The sequence below is a fragment of the Malaya genurostris genome, chromosome 2 (genome assembly GCF_030247185.1).
Source record: "Malaya genurostris strain Urasoe2022 chromosome 2, Malgen_1.1, whole genome shotgun sequence".
NCBI classification, from domain to species: domain Eukaryota; kingdom Metazoa; phylum Arthropoda; class Insecta; order Diptera; family Culicidae; genus Malaya; species Malaya genurostris.
The window spans coordinates 23537710-23564422 of record NC_080571.1 but is presented as its reverse complement, the minus strand read 5'-3'; the positions used below and the strand labels follow the sequence as shown (position 1 = coordinate 23564422).

The 26713-nt window shown below is 37.7% G+C and overlaps 1 protein-coding gene across 1 annotated transcript; it reads right to left on the bottom strand.

The window, feature by feature from the left end:
- Positions 1-17972: 17972 nt before the first annotated feature.
- Positions 17973-19259, bottom strand: LOC131427161 (uncharacterized). The gene is made up of 2 exons (XM_058590122.1): positions 18943-19259; positions 17973-18879 (listed from the first exon to the last, which is right to left on the bottom strand). Exons 1-2 carry the CDS (start codon positions 19257-19259, stop codon positions 17973-17975), a joined length of 1224 nt encoding a protein of 407 aa, XP_058446105.1.
- Positions 19260-26713: the final 7454 nt, after the last annotated feature.

The window sequence follows — 26713 nt, the reverse complement described above, 5'->3', positions numbered from 1 at the left end:
GTCGGGTATCCGTCATTTTGTTTTTCTGTTTTTTTTTGTTTTCCGCTATTCTTTATTTCTGATTTTCTGTTTTGTTGTTTTCCTTCTTTCTGTTTTTCCTTTATTTTGCTTTTAACTTTATCTGTTCATAGGATTTCCTATTTTCAGTTGTGCAGTTTTTCGGTTTGGCAGTTTATCTGTGGTTTAGTTTTGCTGTTTTTGCCTTTCTCATATAGAAAAGTTATACAATCACTGTGAAAACCGACTTTTGAACCGAGGCCCGGAGGGCCGAGTTTCATATACCATTCGACTCAGTTCGTCGAGTACGCAAAATGTCTGTGTGTGTGTGTGTTTTTTCGGAGATGGCTGAACCGATTTTCACAAACTTAGATTCAAATGAAAGGTCTTGTGGTCCCATAAAAAATTCCTGAATATTGTTTGGATCCGACTTCCGATTCGGGAGTTATGGGGAAAAATGTACAAAAAAAAGAAAATATATGTTCTAACTTTTCTCATAGACGGCGCGACCGATTTTCACAAACTTAGGTTCAAATGAAAGGTCCTGTGGTCCCATGCGTAATTCCTGAATTTCATGCGGATACGACTCCCGGATCCGAAAATATAGGGTAAAGTGTGTTAAAAATTGTATACCATCACTGAAAATGGGGTAAAACCTTAAAAAATTTTCTAAATCGACCTCAAACTTTTCCAATTGATAGTTTTTATTAGTAGACGGTCAAACAAACCGATTTCGGTTATTCTTTTAAGAATCGAAGAAAATTATTTTGAAGAATACCACAGGCATCATTACACCACTAGGTGGATTAAATCAGGTTTTGTATTTTTCTGTTCTTCTGCTACTCTGCTGTTTTGTTTATCTGTTTTCCTGTTTCTCTGTATTCCCGATTTCCTTTTCTCTTATTTCTTTATCTTTTATCCATTATTCTGCTTTTTGTTTTTTCACTGTTCTGAATTTCTGTTTTGTTGGTTCCATCATTCTTCTGTTTTTTTCTGGATGATCTGTATGTTGTTTAGTTTTTCTGTTTCAGAACAGCAGAATATGTTCTGTTTTTATATTTTCTCAGTTTTTCAGTGTTCGTTTTTTTTTCGGTTATCCGTTTTTTGGTTCTTTTCCTTTTCTGTTCATCCTTTTCTTTGTTTTCTCGTTTTCCTCCTTCTTGTTTTTATCTATTTTGTTTTTCTGTTTATCAGCTCTAAAGATTTCAAGATTTTCAGTTATTCAGTTTATCTTTTGTAGATTTTGCTGTCATCCATTTTTTTTTGTTTTTCGGATTTACTGCTTTTCTGTTTTTCTATTTGTCTGTGTTTATATTTTTCTCTTTTTCTGTTACTCTTCTGTTTTGTTTATCTGCTGTCCTTTTTCTCTGTTTCTCCGGTCATTTCGGTTTCCTTTTCTCTGGATTCTTTATCGTTTATTCATTATTCTGCTTTTTTCCACTACTCTGAATTTCTGTTTTTTTTTTGTTTTCCTCCATAAATCCAAGCATAAATTTTATATATTGGGTTTTTTGAATAATCTGTTCTGAAAACTTTCAGATTGTCAGTTTTTCGGTTTTTTCAGTTATGCAGTTTATCTGTCTTTCAATTTTTCAGTTTTCAAATTTTTCTATTTTTACTTTTTTTTTTCTATTTTTCTGTTCTGTTCTTCTGGTTTCCTGTCTCTGTTTCATCTATTGTCTCCATTCTCTTTTTGATGTTTATTTTTTGTTCATCATTTTAACTGGTTTTCGTTTTTACTGCTTTTCTGTTTTTCTGCTATTCTGTTCTGTTTCTCTGTTTTCTCCAATTTTTCGTTTTTGTTTTGTTTATTTTTGCTCTTCTATTTTCCTGTTTTTGGGGTCCTTCCTTTTCTGTGCATTTTTTTTCATTTTGTTTTTCAGTTATTCTGTATATCTGATTAACTGCTTTTCTGTTTTTCTCTTTCATGTTTTTCTGTTAATCTGTTCTGAAGTTTCTCAGATTATCGGATATTCTGTTTTTCAATTTTGCAGTTTATTTATTTTTTTATTTGTTCTGTTTTTTTCTATTTTTCAGCTTTTTGGTTTCCCTGTTTTCTCTAGCTATCGGACTTTCTATTTTTCTGTTAGTCTATTTTCCTATGCTTCTGCTGTTTATTTTTTTCTTATTCTGCTGTTTTGTTTTTCTGTTTTCTGTTTCTCTGTTTATACGCATCTCAATTTTTCGGTTTTCTTTTTACTGCTTTTTCTTGATTATCCGCTATTCTGATTTTCTGTTCTCTTCCTTTTAGTGTTTCTGTTTTTTTTTTTTTGGGTTTTCGTTAAAAATTTGTTCTGATTTTCTATTGTTTTGTTTTCCACCTCTTCTGTGCTTCATTCATTTTGTTTTTCTGTTTTCTGTTCCAAAAAATTTAAGATCTAATTCATTTAATAACAATTTTAATTTTTTAGTTTTTCTGTCTTTTAATTTCTGTTATTCTGTTTTTCTGCATTTATATTTTCCCTTTGTTTTTTTTTCATATTTCTAGTTTCTCTGTTTTTTCAGTTGCATTGTTTTTTTCTGTTCTCCAGTTTTTCTGTTTAATGTTTCTTTGTTTTTTTGTTTTTATACTTTTGTGTTGATCTGTTCTTCGGTTCGTTTGTTTTTCTGTTTCTCAAATTTTCTGTTTTTCTTATTTTCTCTTCTTCTGATTTTCTTCTTACCTGTTTTATGGTTTTTCTACTATTAGTTTGTTCTCCAAATAATTTATTTTTTGGGTTCCCGTTTTGTTTCTTTTTAACCTTAAGGTCATTCGCTTCTACGGACCAGCAAAACTTTCTGGCCCTATGTGCGGGGTTGGGGATCGAACCCAGGTGGGCTGCGTGAAAGGCATCGACTAACCCATCACGCTATACCCATCCCCAATTTCTCAGCTTATCCGTTATTATGTTTTTCTGATCTTCTGATTTTCTTATCTCTTCCTCTTCTGTTTTTTTTTTTAAATTTGGTTTTTGTATTGTAAAGGTTTTTATATTTCCAGTTTTTCAATTTTTCAGTTTTTAATGATTCGGTTTCTTTTATTATCAAAATCTTATTTTTCTGTTCTTCCGATATTCTGTTGTTCTTTTGTTTTCTTCATTTTCTTTTTTCCAGTTTTTATTTTGTTTTCTGTTATTCTGTTTTTCGGCATTTTCACTACTAGTCAAGTATACGTTTTAGTTTCTCGACTTCCTGTTTCGATGTTTGAAACCTTTTTACCTTTATCATATAGAAAGGTTATGCAATCACTTGAAAAACCGACTAGTAAAAATCATATACCATTCGACTCATTTCATCGAGCTGAGCAATGTATGTGTGTGTATGTGTCAAATAATCTCACTAGGTTTTTTTCCAAAATGGCTGAACCGATTTTGACGAATACGGAATTCCTGAATTTCATCCGGATCCGACTCCCGGTTCCGGAGTTATAGAGTAAAGTGTGTTCAATATTGTACACCGCCTCAAAAAACGTAAAAAAATTTCTAAACTGGTCTCAAAACTAGGAGGAGTGTTCCCAGAGATATGCGAATTATCAGGAATCAGAACAAATTGGCTCAAATGGCACGTTCCCCTTGATATTTGGAGATTTGTGCCTTACCATCAATTTGTTTTTAGCATCATTTTCCCGATATATAAAGGGGAAGGACTGAAAGGAAATGGTAAGGGTTGGACTAGGAGGATGGGAAAAATTGACGACACAAAAACACATAAAAGCAGAAGTAAATTCTACACCCCTAAGGGATGCTGAACAATCTGCTGAGGATCACATTTAGTGGAAGCAGAAGTAAATTCTGAACCTCTACGAGGTCCCGAACAGTCTGCTCTTAATAAAACCTCCAACCCCCGAGAGGATTTAGAGATCTTACAAAAGCGACACCATTCTGCACTTCCGGAAGAATGCAGAACGATTCGCAGTATGTACGAGCAGAAGTAAATTCGGCACCCCCTAAAGGATGCCAAACAATCTGCTAAACCCTATTTAAGGTGAATACAGAAAGGATTCATTCACTCCATGAAGAACGATGAACCCTTCTGACTATAGCTCCTTACCACATTGGGTGAGAAACGAGAGAATATCCTTCAATTTTAGCTCCGCATACACAGACTCAACCGTGTATGGAGAACCAAAAACCCGGATACGTAGCTGCGTCAATGCGGGACAGTTACATATCAGATGATATGAAGTACCATAATCGCATTCACACAAATCACACGAATAATACTCCAGTCAGAGCTCTGACCAGAATACTGCAATGATGCTTGGAGAAATGCAGTAGACACTTTGACATTTTCAGATTTAAATCTGGTAGAAATGCTTTTATCTGAGCCCAAGTTTGCAAGCTGCGCCAGTAGCTGGCATGTTTGGATGCAGCCCAAGAACGAATCTTGTTCTTTATCCAACTAGTTGAAAGTGGTAAAGCTGATTCAGGACCAACGAAATCATTCGTTGCACCAGCTTTAGCCAACTCATCAGCCCATTCATTTCCAGTAATACGAGAATGGCCGGGTACCCATAAGAAGTAAACAGCATTTGAAATGCTGAGGTCTTCAATTTGAGTTCGACATGCGATCACCAGATTCGACCGTGAGTCATTCGAACTGAGTGCTTTTAAGGCTGCCTGACTGTCGGAACAAAAATAAATTCGTTTACCACAGATCCTCTGCTGAAGTGCCGATTGTACTCCACACAGAATCGCGTAGATTTCTGCTTGGAACACAGTACAGTATCTACCAAGTGAATGAGACTGCTCTAGCCTCATTTCACGATAGTAGACACCAGCACGACCATTCAACAGAGAACCGTCCGTATAACAAACTATGTGTTCATCGAGTTGTCGTTCGAGACAACCAGACAACCATTCCTCACGAAGAGGATAGCTCACATTAAATGTTTTGAAAGGAAAACTGCATGTGAGAGTTAGGTCACTATGAGCGAGTAAATACTCATCCCAGGTAACCATTTGAGACTACAAGCGGGTGTAGCTGACAACAGCATTGCTCAACGGATCGCAGGGCTTGTTGCATTAAATCAAAGAGATCGTTAATGCTTATACCGGTCATCAATATATGATAATCGTCGGCAAAACCATAAGTCGGAAATCCAAGGTTATTCAGTTTCCTTAACAAACCATCAGCGACTAGGTTCCATAAAAGTGGGGATAGTACACCACCTTGAGGAAACCCACAGACACTCAGCTTTCTAATCTCTGCTTGCCGAAGCGATGAACAAAGAAGTCGATTGCTAAGCATTGCGTGTATCCAATTTGTGATACTTGAAGGTATGCCATGACCACGGGCTGCTTCCAGAATTGAATTGAAAGACACGTTATCAAAGGCACCTTCAATATCTAGGAAAACTCCCAAGCAAGATTGATTTTGTGTGGGTTGTAGTGGACTTTCCACGCTGGTAAGCATGTTGCATTCCATGTAGCGGATGCACGCCCAGACTAACATTCCTGATATAGTGATCGACTATGCGTTCCACTGTTTTAAGAAGAAATGAGCTTAGACTGATAGGCCTGAAACTCTTCGCTTCCTCATAAGTGTCGCAACCGCCTTTGGGAATAAATTTGACAATTATTTCCTGCCAGGCTCTTGGAATAACAGATCGGCTGAAAAGTTCGTATCGTTTCTATGAGAGGGCGCCACTAGAATTAAATCCATACCATTTTCAGTTAGTACCAACTTTCAAAAGATACGTGTATAAATTTGACAGCTGTCTGATTATTAGTTTGTAAGATATTGCATTTTGAGTGAAGCTACTTTTGTTATTGTGAAAAAAAATGAAAAAAAAGGAATTTCGTGTGTTGATGAAACACTACTTCTTGATGAAAAAAGTGCCGCCGATACCAAAAAATGGCTTGATGAGTGTTATCCAGACTCTGCACCGGGCGAAGCAACAATTCGTAAGTGGTTTGCAAAATTTCGTACTGGTCATATGAGCACCGAAGACGATGAACGCAGTGGACGTCCAAAAGAGGCTGTTATCGATGAAAACGTGAAAAAAATCCACAAAATGATTTCCAATGACCGTAAAGTGAAGTTGATCGAGATAGCTGACACCCTAAAGATATCAAAGGAACGTGTTGGACATATTATTCACGAATATTTGGATATGAGAAAGCTTTGTGCAAAATGGGTGCCGCGTGAGCTCACAATCGATCAAAAACAAACAACAGAATTGATGATTCTGAGCAGTGTTTGGAGCTGTTATATCTAAATAAAACCGATTTTTTTCGTCGATATATAACAATGGACGAAACATGGCTCCATAACTTCACTCCAGAGTCCAATCGTCAGTCAGCTGAGTGGACTGCACGCGATGAACCGAACCCAAAGCGTGGAAAGACTCAACAATCGGCCGATAAGGTTATGGCGTCTGTATTTTGGGATTCGCATGGTATAATTTTCATCGACTACCTTGAAAAGGGAAAAACCATCAACAGTGACTATTATATAGCGTTATTAGAGCGTTTGAAGGACGAAATTTCAAAAAAACGGCCTCATTTGAAGAAGAAAAAAGTTTTGTTTCATCAAGACAATGCACCGTGTCACAAGTCGATGAAAACGATGCTTAAATTGAACGAATTGGGCTTCGAATTGCTCCCTCATCCACCGTATTCTCCAGATTTGGCCCCCAGTGACTTTTTCCTGTTCTCAGACCTCAAGAGAATGCTCGCTGGTAAAAAATTTAGAAGCAATGAAGAGGTAATCGCTGAAACTGAGGCCTATTTTGAGGCAAAGGACAAATCGTACTACAAAAATGGTATCGAAAAGTTGGAAGATCGCTATAATCGCTGTATCGCCTCTGATGGCAATTATGTTGAATAATAAAAACGAATTTTGGCAAAAAAATGTGTGTTTCTATTAAACGAAACGAACTTTTCAGCCGAACTGTTATATCCTGTCGCAAGACTAAAAGTAAGTATAAATTATCCATGACGACAAAGAAATAACTACTGAACAGTCAACTTTCAAATAAACGAGATGGTAAATAAACCGTTTTAAACCGTCAATTTTAGATTGGAGATCGAATTCACTGTTTTCGAAAGTGTGAAAACATTTGTAGTCCATTTGCGGATTTTTGGAACGCAATTTCAAGAGGCTAGAAAAATAAAAGTAATAAAAACTTCAATTGCTGAAACTGCTCTTCCCAATGTATACACATTAAATTGAACATTTGCATATATTTTTTACTAGCTGAATGACCCGGCGTTGATCGGAAATGTTTTGGGAAGAAAAAGCCTAACGAAATTCCCGAAGTTGTCCTACTTAGTGTAATACTCTGAGCAGTTTTATGTTGCTATTCAATCTAATATATAAAATAACCTTTTAATCTACATTGACATAAAAGTAGTATCTGTATTTGTCAAGATGCATCGTTTCTCGTAGAACAAATTTTATATTGAACTCCCCTTTCATTAGTGAACTTACTACAGCTCTCCTCCATGATAATCCTTATGACTAGTTCTTAGTAGTGTACGAAGTATCTGTGCTCTTCAAAAAGTATCGACTAATTCATTAAAATTAACAATAGCAATACTACTTAATTCAAATTAACGATAGTAATACTATCTAGCACAATCTTGACATTCTTGCCCCTTTCTTATTTTATAAAAATTTCAAGATAAAAATTGATTTTCAAGATCCCCTTCTCCTAGTCTGAATCCGCCCCCTATCTTGTTTAACGACGAATAAGAAAATGTTACAATAAACCTTTGTCATGAATATCTAAACTTGTTGTGACCACCTCTGAATAGTAAAAAGTACCCCCCCCCCCCCCCCCTTAAAATATCCAACCTTGTAAGGTGTGGTGAGTTTGAGTTGTTTTAGAGTTACGTTCGATTATATTAACAATTTGAACTTTGCTCCTCCCTTGGATGAGACCCTTACTTTATCCACCCGCTCCCACTTTCTTCTTAAAAATGCTCTTGCTCATCTGAAGCGCAAATAATATCTGTACTCAGCAAGAAATAGCGTTTTATGGAAAATTCTATAAACTTCACATTAAACTTCCTTTTTTAGAGCCACTCATTATATCCACCCCCACAAATATCCTTTAAATAATATTTTAGTTTTTTAAAATGTATGTATGGTTTTACAAAGTATCAATTCACTTTAAATAAGATAAATTTCGACATGACCTCCTCAAATTAAAAACGCTTGTCCTAATGATCATCTCTGAAGAGCAAGAAGTACCTATGCCAAATTTGATTGAAATACGTTCAGTAGTTTTGGAGTTATGCCGTTAAAAACATTACACCCCCCTTTTTAAAGATACATCCAACCCCCATATAATCATACCTACGGAATGCGAAATGTTTCTATGGTTTTCAAAAAGTATCTATTCACGTCAAATCAGACACATTTTTTCATGCCCCCCTGTTAAGAACACTTGCCACGCTCCCTCCCCCACAAAAATACCCTTTTGACCATCTTTTAAGAGCAATAAGTATCTGTACCAAGTTTGATAGCAATCCGTTAATTAGTTCCGGAGTTTTTACAATACAAACATTACACCCCCAAAATAAGTATCAATTCTCGTCAAATTAGACAAATTTTTCCACGACCCTCCCCCTCCCTGTTAAGGATACTTACTACGCTCCCTCCCCCATTAAAATACCCTTATGACCTTTTCAGAAGAGCAAGAAGTATCTGTGCCAAGTTTGGTGGCAATCCGTTCAATAGTTTCGGAATTGTGCCGTTTCAAACATTACACCCCCCTTTTTAAAGCCACTTGCTACATCAACCCCCTCGTGAAGTCATATCTAATGTATGCAAAATGTTTCTATGGTTTTCAAAACGCAACGATTGTCGTCAAGTTATATGAATTTTTTCATGACTCCCTCCTGTTATTTACACTTGCTGCGCTCCCTCCCATATAAATATACTCCCTAAACCATCTCTGAAATACAAGAAGTAGGGTAACAGAGGTATTTTGGCCCACTTCAGGATTGATTTTATTTTGGCCCACTTTGTAAAAATATCCACCAAATGTTGTAATATCTTTGAAAACCCCTTCCGCAATAGGTAATTTAATGTGATTAGCTTCAAATTGATACAACATGAGTTACTTAACATCGATAAAATCCGATGAAATCGATAAAGTTTGTTAGGTGGGCCAAAATATATGAAGTGGCCAAAATACCTCTGTTACCCTACCTGTGCCAAGTTTGGTGGCAATCCGTTCAGTAGTTCCGAAGTTATCGCGTTACAAACATACAAACTTACATCCATTTTTATACGAGGTCTGTTCAAAAAGTTCCCGGAATTTTTTAATTGCGCGCGTCTGGAGAGTCCGGTGGTCAACATTTTTTTTTATTGTGTTGGTACATATGTCCCTAATGTATGGTGAAATTTTCAGTTGTATTCATTGTTTACATTCTGTCTTGTAGCGGCTGGTGTAGACGTGTTTTTTTGAGCTCGGCGATTTTTGTTAGTTTAAACAATGGAAGAATTGAAGAGTCAAAGAATTTGTATTAAATTTTGCGTGAAAAATGAAATAAAGTGTAACCAAGTGTGCGAAATGTTACAGAGAGCCTACGGTGAGTCTGCTATGAAAAAAACAAGTGTTTACGAGTGGTTTAAGCGTTTCCAAGATGGCCGCGAAGACGTTGAAGACGACGAACGCTCCGGTCGACCCAGCACGTCAATAATCGATGAAAATGTGGGAAAAGTGGAAAAAATGATTATGGATGATCGCCGAATCACTAATAGAGAAGTTGGTGATGAAGTTGGCATATCAGTTGGCTCATGCCATCATATTTTTTCAAATGTTTTGGGCATGAAACGAGTGGCAGCAAAATTCGTTCCAAAATTGCTGAATTTTGATCAAAGTCGTCGTGATTTTTTGGCAAAAAACAAAACTTTAATCATGCCCCAACATCCTTATTCACCAGATATCGCTCTGTGTGATTTTTTCCTTTTCCCAAAGTTGAAGAGACCCATGAAAGGACAGCGTTTTTCATCGATTGAAGAGATAAAGGCAGAATCGCTGAGAGTGCTACAGAGCATTACAAAAAGTGACTATCAGGGGTGTTTCGAAGACTGGAAAAAACGCTGGCATAAGTGTATTATATCTAGGGGGGATTACTTTGAAGGGGACCATATAGATGTAGACGAAGAAATAAATATTTTTTTAGAAAAATGAGAATTCCGGGTACTTTTTGAACAGTCCTCGTATATATAGGTTAGATTAACGTTGTCACGTGCGGGCATTTCGGAGATAGTCATTTTGGGCTGTTGAAACTTCATCTAGTTTCCTCTGTTTGCTTGATCAACAGTGCGTCATGTGATGGATCGTGCCCAAACCGTCCCCCTTGAAGTCAGAAAGCCAGGGGAATTGCCGGTCACGTTTTGAACCAACAGCCGCTCGCTTCACCGGTCTTCGCAGCCATCGAAGAGTGCTATGATTTTAAGGGGCAGTACCATTTAAAAGCCCCTCTCGGTAGGCGTTCCGATCCCTTTTGCGGTTTACTTTGATTGCGATGTGCGATCCGAGAGCCTCGGTAACACATCAAAACGGCGTGCAGTATTCGGACCTTGATCACGTTGCACCACGGCAACGGCAACAGGTCAAACGATTGGCGGGCAATAAATAGATCGTTTGAGGCGGGCTACGGTCGGTCAATGCGAAAAAAAATGGGCAACCCTTTTGGACTTTGGATTTGGTGCGAGGAGTCGGTCATCGGAAGCTTGGTCAGACCAGGCCAGACATGCGATTGGTTTCTGTTATTGATCTTGATAAATTATTAGATGTAATTGTGGGCTTAGCCACTCGGCCATCGAATCGGATCACATCAGGGCTCGATTTTCATTGCTTTATTTAGATCTCCGGTAAACTGTTTAATAGAAGCGAACGATGGGAAGTCGGTGATCATTGCACTTTTCTTTGTAGAAAACCTTCCAAAAGGAGCTGTATCGGAAGGAACTGGTTTGTAATGACCAAATAGAAGAAAGAAAGAGAAAAAAAAGAACGGCACGCTCAATATTAATGCATTATCCCTGTTCGGATTTGATTCGATCGTGAAAATACTAGAATCGGCACGGGAGAAAGAGTGCGGAAAATTGAAACCGAACGGACAATCATGGAATGTGTACTTTTGGGCTATCGATCGGAAGTAGAAAGAAATGCAACATTAATGGGGCCTAAATCGCAGCCCTCTCGAGAGAACGATAAAGTCATTGATCTATGACTTTTTGAAACTGCTCATTTTTTCCGTGATCATACGGTTTTTGTTTCACAATTTAATAGCAATGGCTTGACCACGATTTGAAAACAACAAATTTCTCCAAATTAATTTCCTTTGGTTTTCTACTTCGCATCTGGCTTCGGAATCGGACTTTTCCATTTTACGTTTAGATTCGAATGCGTTAATCTCGGAAATCCTCTCAAGGCTATTCAAATTAATCAACACCGGGTGCCGTGTGGTGGCAATTTATCTCCCCGTCGTCAGAAGTTGGTGAAGTGATGCCCAGCCTCAACTTGAATGCAGCAAAAGTAGGCTGGTAGCAGGATTGAAATAAATTGCGAAAATTAAATAAAACTGCGAGTTCATGCGGTCTTCGGTTGTTGTTTTTTTTCCATCGCTTATCTGCGATGAGTAACGACGAATCACGCAGAAATAATGGCAAATGGCAGTAATCAGTTTGCCGACCAATAAAAAAAATCAATTTGCTTTCAAGCGTGGGAGACCGGATGTGAGTGACTCCCCGGTCTGTGCGATCATCTGCTGGCATCCGCAGAACTACGGCTCGGTATCATAAAATTATTCGTTGGTCATCATGGCAAAAATTGTTGTTTGCCATTCAGCCGGATGGAAGATGCGAAACTTTTCCCCATCATTTTACTATCACTTGTTAGGTTAATCGATTAAGCCACGAGATCTAGAGCCGCACGATTTTTGCACCCATCAACCACCGCTCCATTCTCTCACGCGCCAAATCGTGGAAAGAAAAGTGAGCTGCAATGTCATTACATTGTAATCCGTATGATGACGTCCGCTTCCGTACCACCCGGTGCCGTGAATTGGCAAACACCTACCAACAGGGGTAGGGGGGGGGGGGGGGTGTAGGTTATGTAGGTAGTGAGGGGACAATTGCGATTTAGCCAGTCGAAATTAACCGGATCACGGTATCACTTAAGCACTTAAGGTGGGTAGGGAAATTCGATCCCATCCTGGGTCGGGAAAAGAATCGTGAACCACAAAACGACCATCGTAACTGCGCGGGAGGATGGTAATCAGCACTTTTACTTTTCCATAGATCACGACGGGGCTATTTTGTCGAAGTTGAACTCGATCTAATTTTCACGGTCGATGTGCATCTCCGCCGCCAGATGCACATTTGCGCGTGAAAGTTGGACTTTTATCTGACGAAACTGCACGTGGTTGTCACATTTCTTAGATCATTCGCTTGCAGCTAAAAGGTTATCTAGCATGAAATAATGCAAATGTCTGTTTTTTTTTGTAATGCTGCACAAGCAAATTGCGACGATGATCTGCGCGGTTTAGGGCGCATTCACGTAGTTATAGTAAATGCATTCATTGTCGATGCAAGCACGTAACGCACATCTGAATCGATTGCGCAAATTTATCTCACTGTAATGGCTATTCTTGCAGTTTCCTAAACAGTTTGTTTTTGTTCCAGGTGTCAATGTTGGTACTATAAGCAGGGAAGTAAGATTTTCCGTTAATTTAAGTTTAGTTCAAACAAGTACTCCAGAAGTGTCGTGAATACAACGTACCCACGCATCACCTATTCATTAACTTCAAAGCGGCATACGACACAATCGATCGAGAACAGCTATGGCAGATCATGCACGAATACGGTTTCCCGGATAAACTGACGCGATTGGTCAAAGCAACGATGGATAGAGTGATGTGCTACGTCCGAGTATCTGGGACGCTCTCGAGTCCCTTCGAATCTCGGAGAGGGCTACGGCAAGGTGATGGACTCTCTTGTATCTTGTTCAATATTGCCCTGGAAGGTGTAATTCGAAGAACGAGGATCGACACGAGTGACACGATCTACCGAAAGTCCGTACAACTTTTTAGTTTCGCTGACGATATTGATATTGTAACACGTAACCTTGAGAAGATGACGGAAACCTACATCGGACTGAAAGCTAAAGTTCTTGAATCTAATCCGACTGGTACAAGAAGAAGAGGAGCGCAGCGAGCGAGGTGGATCGATCAAGTGGAGGGTGATCTCAGAAGCATCCGTGCCTTGAGTGGCTGGCGACGAGCAGCCATGAACCGAGTTATGTGGAGACGTATGCTTGATACAGCAAAGGACACCCCAGGCCTATAGCTGTTAGGTAAGGGTAAGGTAATGTAAACCCCATAGAAAAGTAAGTCGTATTCACGACAAAGAAAACTGTTGAGCAATTCCAGGAATGAGTAGACGAAAAAGTGACAACTTGCACATGGATTCAGTATTGCAAACCATAAGTTATGAACCGATGGAGAGGTCAATCCGACTCACAACTGATTTTCAAAAAGGGCGTATGTATTTTTGCATTTCACAAAAATGGCCTTTTGCCTTGTGAGTACGACTTACTTGACTATGGGGTGCCTTTTCTAAATTAGTCATATGGAAGAATGGGCAGAACTTAATCGTGAATATCTCGACTTGTATTAAAGGCAGCAACATAATTATTTCACCATTTCATCAAAAATATGATCAGGAAGTTAGGATAATATTTTGAACAGTGTGAGATAACCACAAACGACTCAAATATTAAGTTTTCTTGAACTTTGAAAACAACGCGGAAAACTCTTTACTTTTGCTTGGCTTTTTCGCGCAAGACGACGATTTTGAGGTAGTCAGGCACATATCTTCAACTGACTGCTTATAAAAGGGGAACCGTCTTGCACAACCGGTCCTGTCATAAAAGTATCGTTCAAGGAACTTCCACTTGATGTTGCCGGAGATCCATTGAAAACAGTTGTTAGTTTTGTTGTGCTACTGTCAGGCCTTAAGGTGAAATGTAGCGTCATATAAAGCGCGCAAAATTTTATCCGCTTCAGTTGAACGAACCGTCGCACAAAGCATACCAAGAAAAACGGACACATAGAAACAAGAACTTTTTTCAATGATTGAGCGCAGTGGGTTTACCTCTCGTTATATTGACTTGTAAAAAAGACTGGACGTAATGGATTTTCGAATCCTTCACACTTTTAATATATGCTAATTCAATCATTATTGTTAGTGATTACTCTTACACTAGAGCTATGAATCATGAGTAATTATGAATGACTAACATGAGGCTATATGTATATGTATTGACCAACTTGCTAACCATGTATATGCCTGAGTTTAGTAGCAAGCATGGATTCTCCTTCAAAAGAACGATTGAAGACAAGAGAACATTCAAGTATTTTTGATATCTTTGCCAGTCGTTCACCAGGCCCTTCCCGCCGATGAGATAGAATTTACGTAAAAGTATTTACTTGACATGCATGATAGAGCGCGGTCGAATTTACTTATCGAATACATTCAATGCCAATATATTCCATTCTAATTGACTTTCATTATCATCTTTGAATAAGTAGAAAGTATTATTTATGTTGTGTCAATAGGATCGTAGTACTAGCCATGTAATCGAAGCTATGCTATGAGTCGGCTGCGAATTCTGTTGAATCAGAAAGGCCAAATTTCTCAAAAGGAATGTAATTCTAAGACTTCCACACCCAGACATTTCCCTGGTGTAGATTCAGTATTCTCCCATTACTGTTCCACCACTCCTTGTCTGCGAAGTCTGTTGAAACAAATGGTCATATTCAACAATAAATGTAATACCAAGACCTTGCAATGCATTGAATTCAACAGAATTGCACATTATTAGCATTATAAATGACAGTTACTTATAAAATAAACGATATCTTACAATACCCAATTTATTGTATTCAACTAGTTTTTATTTCAACAAAAAACCCAATGCTGCATAAATTCGCGTCATTATTTTATATGTAATTTTTGCTCACGATATAATGCCCATTGTGCATTTCTCACACCACCTCAATGCGAAACAGCAGCGCGCAAGCAATGAAAAAAATGCAGAAAAGTTTATGTAAACTTTTTCAAATTTCGGTTGTTCTAGCTAATATTTTATAATTTTGAGTTGCATTATCAGATTCTTTGTGAATTTCTGCTACAAACACTACTTTTCAGTTCTAAAATCATCCCCGTGGAACGGAACAGTAACCGTTTATACATTTCAAAAACCAATTACGGCTCGGCAAAGCAAAATTTCAAAATTCTAAGAATACTTAGTTATGATAAATTTGATTTCGAAAACTTAAGTGTTTTTGGTTTTTTGAAAATCGGTCTAGTTTTTGAATAATTGATCAAAAACGCGATTTTCGCATTCCGCTACATTTCACCTTAATACAGCAAGATGAGGGAAGTAGAAAACTGGAGTGGAATCATGTTAAGTGATAAGTGACTATCATCTCCTGGTGATAAAGAGGTGACCACCAGAATGTTTGGAATCACCGAAGGTGATCACTTTAACTATCACCGTCACCGGTGATTGAGCCAACTTCACTCCATTTATCACCTGTCAAGAAACGTCAATTTTTCAGGAGTAAAATATGAATGTGGCGTATACCCATATAATATTTTAAAATCTAAATTTTCATTCCTATAGTTTTCAATCCTTTTCATTAACTCGAGTCATGTTTATCAATGATGATTTGTATGGATCGAAGAGTAACGTTGAAAATAATTACCTCGCGAGTATGACAAACTGCGCACAAACAAATAAAAAAATTCACTTGTTACTTTAATTTAGTGCCGATTTTTATTTTTCAATGGAAATCAATGTCACAGTCAGTTCTTTGGGATAAATTTGCTAGCTTTAAAATGACACGAATTGTTAGATCTTCTTGATGTTTCACAACGGATGGCATTCTTCTCGAATGAGAAAGATCCGTTAAATAACTTCTTGTATAGTTTTCATTCACTTTACGATTATGGCGTTTCACAGAGCTTTCAAATGCTAGTTCCATTTTGGAAATTTTACCCACCGGTACTACGAATATCCACTATGATTAGCAGCAACTAATTGTTCAAAAATATTGCCCTATTTATAGCCTGTTCGCACTACACCGGGACGACCGGGACGGGACCGTCCGGGACTATCCGGGACGTTTTTTTTTCTCATCGGCGATGACTGAGCTGCCGGCGTGTGCATGTATTGGACTCCCGGACCCGGGATAAAATCCATTTGCTTGCCACCGATATTCCTCACCGAGTTTTTCGCACAATGCCGACAGCCCACACAGAAAGAGAGTGAATTGAGAGAGCAAGAGCGAAAGGAAGACCGAAGTATGCTTGTTCATAGGTCGTTATGCTGATGGCAATTGAAATGAATCCAAATCGTTTCATTGATATTTCTTAGCTTAATTGATTGATTGATTTAGTTAATCATCAAGAGTCCTTACAATCGAGTAATGTCATTATAATTAGCCATTACATTACATTTTGGGATGGTGATTTTTTAATTGTTGCTACTCATTACATATTGAATTACACTACTGATCCTCGTCTAAGGTCCCCTATTGATTATGTTATCATTGAATTAAATAGAAATGTATCACCACATGTTCATGGTTCATTGTACATCTATTCGAAAAACTATTTTAAATAGAATAAATAAATGGTAGCTCAGTCTTATTATTTTTAAAGGTTTTGGTCTGAGGGGAACTAGGCTTATTTTGATTTACAGCAGCGCCGCTTTTACGTAATAATGGGCTCGGGAGCAACATATATTTGTGTGCTTATTACTAAGACCGTGGACACGTGCCCCACTGTCTCTCTTATTAGTATTATTATTATTATTAGAGATTGGAATTAATATGAAACAACGCAAGAAACAAGTACGATGTTTTACTTCAATTCGAATCCACTATGCCGTACATGATTAATAAAGCTATAAAGTGATAATGTGACGAAACTTCTTTACAAGCACAGTTACTTGTTGTATCTGAGATGTTTTAATAAAAGTACTTATAGAGACAATGGGTATTTTTAACAATGGAGACGTCTACTAAACATGAGAATATAATTTAACTATATATTATATATTTAAATTTTTTATTTTAATAAATGAATATTGTTTGATTTATGAATAGAAGCTCTAGACTTAAGTAAAAAGAGGTACGGGCAGGATTTTCAGGCAGCCAACGGGTAGATTTAGTTCATTCCACTAACTAGCGTCTTGACTCGTACTATGGCAGCAGTTTTGGTATTACAGGTAGCCTGAAAAAAAAACTGTTACACCCGGCAACTCTAGGAAGCCAGAAATATTTCTAGATTAGTATGCGGTGCAAACGGCTGTTTGAAATCGATTTATTTTCCCAATATTTCTCTGTATTCAGATGACAACGATTTTGCAGGTTTGAATACAATTGTTTAACGGTTCGCTCTTGAGTTAACCAACCTTAAAGAAGGATAAGGTCCAGACTATGTCAATTTTCAACATTTAGTACTATTATTAAATTTTCTTTCACTTATTCAAATCAAATTGAATGCAGTGGTTCCCCAACCGCCGCTAATAAGAATTAAAACTGATACATTGATGAAAGTTGCAATAAGCAGACCAAAATACTAGTATCTGCTTCTGTTACAACTGTTGATTATATATACATTTTTTTCTTCGATTTGCAGTGACTTTAACAGCGAAATATCACAACAACGATTGACACTCCTTATAACTACGACGACGCTGACGATAAAAACCCTTACAATAGTTCAATCAATGACAAGAAAATATCTGAAAATATCACCATTGATACCAACATTATCACCAATATAAACACGCCTACAAGTGAAGTCGTTAAAAAAGCATTCAATACCATCAACAACAATTTTATGGAAATAATCAATCCCAGCGACATAACATCCAACTTAAACTATAATCATATAATATTTGGAAACCCCCCGAAAGCTTTTTTCCAACTTCAAATAAATAAGTACACGTTTCTTCTTGTCTATAAGTTGTTTATTGATTCATTTTGCCATGGTACTGCTCCAGCCTCGGAATTGAAGTAATTCTTATAGATTTCTCGCACTTGGAAAGCAGATTTTGACGATTTTCCACCTCGTTTAGATAACTGTGCGAGCTCTAAATGATGCTGATGTGATGGCCCTTCTCCACTGTCCACATCTTGCATGCCATCATACTTACGAATAAAATTGTGCAGTATGCATGTGGCAAGCACGATTTTATCTGCATATTCAGGGTCCAACTCGATTCGTCGATTGAAAATTCTAAACTTCTGTGTTAGGATAACAAAAGCATTTTCGGATGTTCTCCTGGCGCGACTCAACCGATAGTTGAAAATCCGTTTTTGATTGTTCAGATCTTGTCCTGAATATGGTCTCATAAGATATGTTTTCAACGGGAACGCCTCGTCTCCAACAATCACATAAGGTGCTACAGTATCAGTCCCAGGTAAGATAGAATCTGATGGCACTGACAGATTGTTGTTTTCTAGTGCATGTCCTAAATTAGAATTTGCGAAAATCCCGCCATCTCTATCTCTTCCTTTGGCCCCAACGTCCACTGCCAAGAAGTTGCATTTTGCGTCTACTAAAGCTAACAACACTATTGAGAATCTACCTTTATAGTTATAAAATTCTGTACCACTATTAGGAGGCTTTTTGATAAAAATGTGCTTCCCATCGGGAGCACCCAAGCAATTTGGAAAGTTCCACCGTTCGAAAAATTGTTTCGCTATATCTTTCCATATTTCTTCAGTAGGCTGTGTTATAGCTTCTTTTAAAAGTTTATCAACTATTATTGTACAGGTCTCATGCACAATTTCATGAACTGTAGTCTTCCTCAGGCGATAACTGAATGATATTGTTGTCATTGAGTCACCTGTTGCAAGGTACCTAAATTAAGAGTAAGTGCAATGTTAGTAAATATTCAAATGCTAGTTTATAATTTTAACTTGCCTCAAACAAACTGCTAATCTTTCTCGAGGGGTAATCGCCAGCCGAAATTTGGTATCTTCCTTTTTTAGATAAACATCTAGTTTGCGTAGAAGTAACTCAAAGTGGTGTTGTGACATCTTGAAGTATTCGTGGATTTTTTTTCCATCGGCTACTAACTCTTTGAAAAGTGTAGCAAATTCTCCCTCCGTTTCACGTTTCGTCCAAGCTTCATGAACCCATTTCTTTTTTTTAGCAGGGGGAGTTTGATCCTCATCTTCCTCTTCGTCTTCAAATGCAATAGCCATCATCATAACTTCGTCATCAGTGAAGTTCTCCATTTTCTACTAACTGAATATTATTTATTACTTCATGTTAACACGTAATACTATGTTCACACTGGCTGAAAATAACATGTTTTAACGATAGTAATATAAAGTTATAACCGCACTGTTCACACTAGAAAAATGGTTGTACCTATCTGCGTTGCCAGGTCATTTTTCCAAAAATATGTAGTCGGCGCCAAAATCTATCTGTATCATATCGGTATCAATATCTCTTCTACATAAGTAGTAGAAAAGGTGAGCAAAAAAAAGGGGTCCCACGACAACCTTTCTCATGTCTATTCAAGTTAAAAACCAAAATCGGTACTTATCTGTTTGATCCGTGAATTATCGGTATTTTGGAGAATATATCTGTATTGGGATATAGAGGTCAAAAATCTGTATAAATACCGAGAAATCGGTATACCTGGCAACGTTGGTACCAGTTTTCAGTTTTGTTTTATTATGATTACATGGCTACTTTGATGGAAAACTGCTGTTGTTGAACAGCTTGTCAATTGACATAGTCGAAAAGTGAAGGAAAATGCTAGCAGGGTTGTGCTTTACTGACAATTATATCATGTTATTCGGGAAAACATGTTTTAATGTGACGTTTATGAATATGAAATTTTTGGCTTCGCGTTCGTTAAATCAGATTACAGATTTTCTAAATTTAATACAGATTTGTAAAGGTTTATAAAAAGTGAGTAGTAAACCGTTAGACTTTTCTCTCTGAGTGTCTATCAGTATTTGATTGCAGTACTTCTTTAAAAGTTTATTAATCAACGGACAAATCACATGTTAAAATGGAAATCTTTTGTGCAAATGTTTGATGATGAACACTGATAAACATTCATATTAAAATTTTAAATCTATTTGAATTTGATTGATTTTATTAGTGAAAACAGATAGAGCAGATACATATTTTCTATGAAAATATCTGGCATCTCTGTGCACAGCCGATGAAACACACACATTTAACAGTGCTATGGTGACGTTTAGCGGAAAGAAACCAGTGCTACTAGATTTGCCACAATGGTCATTTGATTAGTATTTAACACGCTCTATTTGGTAATATTAGAATCCGAAACAGTTTTATTTATATATAATTATCAATGATATAATTAAACTAATGTCACGGATACCAAAAAATACTTGTAGATGATAATTAAAAGAAGAAAATATAAATTTTCTCATTTAACATTATGAGAAAACTTGACAACCTTGCGATACGAAATGAGATGAAAACAAAAGCAAACAAAAGCGCAATCAAGTGAATTAAGTGCAAATTTTCATCTCATATTTTTCATTGCTTTTATTGCTTATCAGGTAATTTCAGAAGTCTTTAATTGTTGAATAAACAAGTGGAAAGTGAACATTACTAACTAAAAAAGTCATCCAACATTGAATAGTGGTGTAATTATGTGAAATAGTGATCATGTTTTGAGACGGATCGATTAGTAAATATTCAGAAACATGATGAATTGTAAAACTTCAGACGAAAGTGGTTCCTATATCAAAAAGTGAGTTTACTTTGAATGAAAAAAGCGTTCGTTGAAGGTTTTTTAACTATTTTGTTCAATCGGAAAGTGTGGAAAAACCTAGAATAAATGTTTTTAAACGTTCCACAGTTTTGTTCAGGTACGTTTAAAGATATGATTATTGTTCAAAGTTATGAGGTGAAGGAATGAGATGAAAATAGGGAGCCCTTACCCTACGATTTTTTCATACTTTTGCATAAAAGTTATATAGCCTCCATGAAATGTTTTTTTTTTTATAAATTGCCTTTCCAAGTGTAATAATCTTTCTAGAGCGATTTGTCTGGATTCGCCCAAATTTACAACATTTGATTTCAATGGCAATCGTACTACAAAGCGTTCATCCGAATTTCGACGCATAGTTTCAACAAAAAATCTCTCGATTTTTTGCGAGCTCTTCCTCTGTCCAATTCAGTATAGATACATTTGTAGTTTGATCATTGATGAAACATGGAACTTCTCGATTTGTATTTATTTTTGTTATATTTTCGCCAACTATCCATCGATGAACTCTTTCAGTATCTGGGAGAATAGTAGTGTGGTGGTTTCTTACGCATTTGGTGCAGCTTCTATTGTTTTTCTGAAGTGTGGTTGACTTTCAGGCAATTGAAATTGCGGCAATAAATGCATGCCAACGCTTGATCCAATTTTCCATACAAGTTTTATAGGCCGCCGAAGGTATGGCCTTTAGTTCACGCATCGAATTCTCTTTTATGGTCTCTATGGTCTCAAAACGCGTTCCCCGCAATGGCAATTTGAGACTGGGGAAGAGGAAAAAGTCACACGGGGCCATATCTGGAGAGTACGGTGCTTGGTTGATGATATTGGTTGAGTTTTTGGCCAAAAACTGCGACACAACCAACGCTGTGCCAATGTTTTTGGCACCAGACGAGAAGCGACGCGTTTCAAACCCAAAATATCAAACGGTACAGAACGATTTTTCAACACGATTTGCTTCGTCGATTCAATGTTTTCTTCAGTAACAGATGGACGGACCACTAAGGCTGGTTGGGAAAATTATGAGCGTGTTGTTATATTACATCATAGTCTGCTGTGATCAAGTTGGAATCATAGTTCTAAAGAAAGTGTACTAAATACTCTGAGCCAAATGAATATTCAACAGACACATTGAATTGCTTTCTCATCCCCCGTATAGTTTAGATGTTGCCCCCGGTGACTACTGACTATTCGCTGATCTCAAACAAAAAATGCTAGCCGGTAAGAATTTCAACTCAAATGAAGAAGCAATTACTAAATGTGAGATTTATTTTATTGAGAAATGCAAATTTTTGTTTTCATTAACGCATCTCGGATTGATGGGTCGTCGTCCTTCTGTTATATAGATCGACAGGTGAGTGCGCACAGTCGCTGTACGCTGCAGTATGTCAAATAATCACGATTCCAGAGTAGTATTTACATTGATTTCATATACCAATGGAGCTGAAAAATTAAAAACCGAAATTTTCGTCAAATCCGAACACCAAAAAATGAAAACGAAAGTGTATTCAGAAATGTCTATCTATTTACCGCACATCCATGGTGGGACGCCCAGCACAGTAGTTCCACCTTCTACCACTAACAATTTACTTTAGCAACGAATGAGTAAGCAAGTGGGTGGAGTTTCTTGCCGGTGGCTGACATGACCTGATACCTGAAGCGGACGGGTAGCAGGCAAACCAGTAATGCGAGACAGTTTGACATGTAATTAACTTGTGCATGAATGAAGTCTCTGGTAGTTTTTCTCGCTTTCCGCAAAATCCGAAGCAATATGCGCAAGCCCACTTACGAGGCATGAAATCGATGCGTAGCCAGCCATCAACCGCCACCAGCAGCAGCAGCACGGCATCGTAGTTTCGACTATCAGCAAATTGGATAGAAAGGTGGTCTCATTTTTGCCATCATTTTCTTAACGACTGAAGGAAATTAACTTCTGCTTTTTTTCTATGGTAGGCGAATATTGCGGTGCAAAATTGGATTAGAAAACCCGGCGACCGACTGGAAATGGATGAAAGGTGATGATATTATTATTAGCCAGCCACACCGAAGTCAAGTTTGTCCACACCGAGAAAAGGCAAATCTGACATTTCAATCACTCAGTCAGCCAGTGGTCAGTCAGTGGCACTGGCGCTTGTTGACAGGATCTGTGACTAATTCTTGTACATCCGCTTGGGAAGTGATCAATCGATCTGGGAAAAGCTAAGATAATGGACGACAGCAAACCGGGTTCTCGTTGCTTCCTCATCTAATGGGCGATTTTGAAATTGATTCCAACACCCGCCAACTTTCAGTCGGACACCCTGCTGTTTGAACCACCTTTGATCAGGGTAAATTATGAAAACAACCGCATCGGAGGATGCAATCACGGAGCTCACCTGCCAGTTTAAAGGTTAGATCCGTCAGAAGCATAAATTTCCCTTTCCCATTCCTTTCCGTGGCCGTCCGGTAATCGGTTCGGATAATGGAATCCGATACGGTTACGGCAACCGAAACGGCACGTTTATCTGAAATGGAAAGTTTTGAGTTGGAATCTTGTGATATCACTGCTGTTACATCTCACTGCGGCCCATTAAGACAATCCTGACCGAGCCCGAGCGGCAAACGGAGAAGACAACCGAAGCTGCTCGAGCCGCCAAACTATTCGAAACTTATCAAAATCCAAAACGAAAGTAATTGGACTCGGGGAGGAAAAAAAAGTGAACAGATAATTTGCACACACCGGCTGAAGGTTAACACCGGTATCGCACACCCCCCGTAATCCGCTGGTGGCACAAGCCGCTACTCTCACAGTCGTCTGATTATGGTCCAAATTGCACCCAAAGATCGCGAGCACTCAGCCGCGATCGCCTTGGAAACCACGAACCGAACCACGGAGATATTTGATGCTACTAGAGAAAACCCAGGTCCCGGATAAAAAACATTTTACTTAATGGACTAGTGAATTATTTCGAGCACAAAATGAAAGGAAAATTGCAACCCAGACCGCCTCCGCCACCACACCTCAACCTCCCGCTGCCCTCCAATACTCAACCGACACTGTTATCAAATTTGATTTATTACAACCAGAGAGATTACTGGTAAAAGAAAAGTGAAAACTCTAATGAAATTAGCCGAAAATTGGTAACCTCACGCGTTTTTTTTGCGTTCAGGGATGAGGATGACTATTTTCGCCACCACTTCGTCTCATAGTCCCCATCCATCAACGACCCCGCCACGAACCAATAAAAGCCACTGGAAAGTGCATCATCGTATCTGCAAGTGACTCGAATTATAATGATGATGATGATGATGAGAAGAGTAATTTTGTTGTTAGTTGTTTTCCGATTTTTTTTTTTACTTTAATTTCAATACAATCGAAATGTTCGCTGCGTCGAACATGGATTTTGTTTTAGCAGCTAATAATTGTTGCCAATTATTTGCGGTTGTTGATTAGCATTCAGTTTCATTGCACCCTGGGAAGTCTACGGGGACTAACAATAGTCGTTTTTAATTAGTTGCACTTTGGAAGTTACCTAACTTTTATTTGTGGATTTTTAATTTTGGGAAATGCATTCAAACGTGCGCAAAATAACTGCGGTCTATGTTTTTTTAGTCAATTGTTTTTATATAACATTTGCTGGTTGAATTATCTATTCGTTTCGTCTTCAAGTCATCAGTGCATAGCACTTGTATTATAAAGTACTTAAGCACTTTCGTAGCGGTTCTACTTGAACTGCAATGCACTGATGAATCGAAGAGAAAATGCTACACCATTACTGATCGGGATTAACTGAAATTGTACAGAGAATTTCTAGATGATCTTGGTTCACAGTTCTTTTTCATGGAAATTGAGGGAAAATTTTCAATGCTATCGCGGAACGAATAAAAACTTTTACTTTTGTTCTAAATGAAACTGCCTGCTACAATATAAACGAATGAATGGGATTTAGACAAAATAATTGTAGTGACATATTAAATCATCCGAAAGCTCTATTTAACCGATAATGAACATAAATTAATTATTCTATAATTTGTATAACAAATATTTGAAATCACCTCGAAAAATGGTTAAATCAATTATTTATGTGTTTACTTCAAATCTATCGGAGTAGCATTTCCTACTATTTATTTAACACACCGATCTATGTTGATAAAAGTGTGTCATAGTTGATTTTCATCATTCAAATTATACTGTTTAAAAACAATTAATAACATAGAGAGAAAAACAACGGATAAAATTTAGAAGCTAGATAGATGAAAGGTCGTATTGTCGTAAAATGATGCGAAAATATTTTAAAACAAAACTCTTTATTGAACGAAAAGATAATTTAGTAACCAGATGTGGAACGTAGAAAAAATCCGATAACAGAAGGAAAAAAGAAACTCCTTCAATTGTCTCCTTTTACGACATGGAAGCAGGAACCCAGTGGATCTATTCTTGGTTATTTTTTTTTCGGCCGGATTCAATCTGTGCTGGTCCTGTCCGGAGAAAGATAATAGGTACTATCAAGATCCTAGCGGAACCCAGCCTTTATGTAGAAATAATTCATATTTATTATGTGTCAAAAACAATTTCTATCAAAGATATTATTTATCTAATCCTCACAAAACCAGTTACTAGCTAGTTACCAAAGATTCATAGCAGTCGATGCAGAGCTGATCAAAAAACATAGAAACATGGCTTTGCTCAATTAAGTTTTACTCACATCCTCCCCAACGACGGCAGTAAAGTATTATGGACCTGGCAGGGTTTTTGAGTCCTCCTTTACATATGTCTCATCTTCCATCAAAACGCATGCATCCGGACACTGCAAAAGACGTGAATATAATTTCCAGGCCCTTGTTGCTGCTCGCTTCTTCTGTTCTACACTTTGTTTCGAGATTTTCTGCTTCTTGTAGGTCTTCAGGTGATTTCGCCTCTTGATACGCTGGACCATTCCGACACTCGTTCCTGCTTTTTTGGCCAAATCACGTATTGACATTGATTTGTTCTTCATGATTAGAGATACCACTTTTTGGTCCAGTTTTGGCTTGGAAGAACCGGGTTTTATGCCTCTTCCTGGTAGCTCATCCGAATAATAGTTGCAGCGTCCTTAGCAAATTTGCTGGTTTGCATTGGCGCAGCAGTTTTTGTTTACGCGCTCTTGGAATGTGCTCGGGGTTGCTGAGGTGTTTTTTGTTTACGCGACACTGAGGTGTTCTGCGTAAACAAAGAAATTTCACGGACAACCGCGGTAACGTTCACGGTGGTCTCGGGTTTAGGCCGAACAGCTAGTGAAATGTTAGGAACATAAAAACCACTAGTCGGAAAAAAATCAGAGTTCAGTTCAGTAGAGCCCAGCTCGGTTCAGCGCAGACCAGACTCAGTTTCTGAAGAATTAAGTGAAAAGTTAGAGTTCAGCTCGGTTCAGCACAGACCAGACTCAATTTCTGAAGAATTAAGTGAAAAGTTAAGTCTAGTTCGGAGTGTAATACAGTAAGCCGTAGGAGTATGCATAGTGGGCATTGTGAGGGTCAAGTATCAAGTGACCTCAAAATCAAGCAAGAAATAATGTTTTCGGAAGGCATCTAAAGAAGTGAAAATTGCTGTAATGAATAGAGATTTAACAGATTCATGTGTAGTGTTTAAGATCACCATGAAGTGTTGTGAATAGATTTTCTAACTAGTGGAGTATGCACTAGATTGTACTGCAGTAGGACATACGTTCATATGTGCGTAAACTTAATGATATGCCGAACTTAGTGAGACTGCGTGAAGTGTTAGCCTTATTAACAATCGTTAGTGACTTTTGTTAGATTGTGGGAAAGAACTCCCAAAACAGCCTAATCCTGCACTATTGAGAATAAGTAGCTGTTAAGTGAAAAGCATAAAAAGATAAACTATAAACTCAGAAAAAAGGTGAATTTCGTGGTATTACTCCGTATAGAACTAAAAGAAACGTCATCTTCGTTATTCTG

Excerpts from the sequence above, each read along its gene's own strand:
- LOC131427161 (XM_058590122.1), bottom strand. The coding sequence starts at position 19,259 with ATGGAGAACTTCACTGATGACGAAGTTATGATGATGGCTATTGCATTT. Across the intron at positions 18,880-18,942 it reads AGATTAGCAGTTTGTTTGAG|GTACCTTGCAACAGGTGACT; the intron begins GCAAGTTAAAAT and ends CTCTTAATTTAG.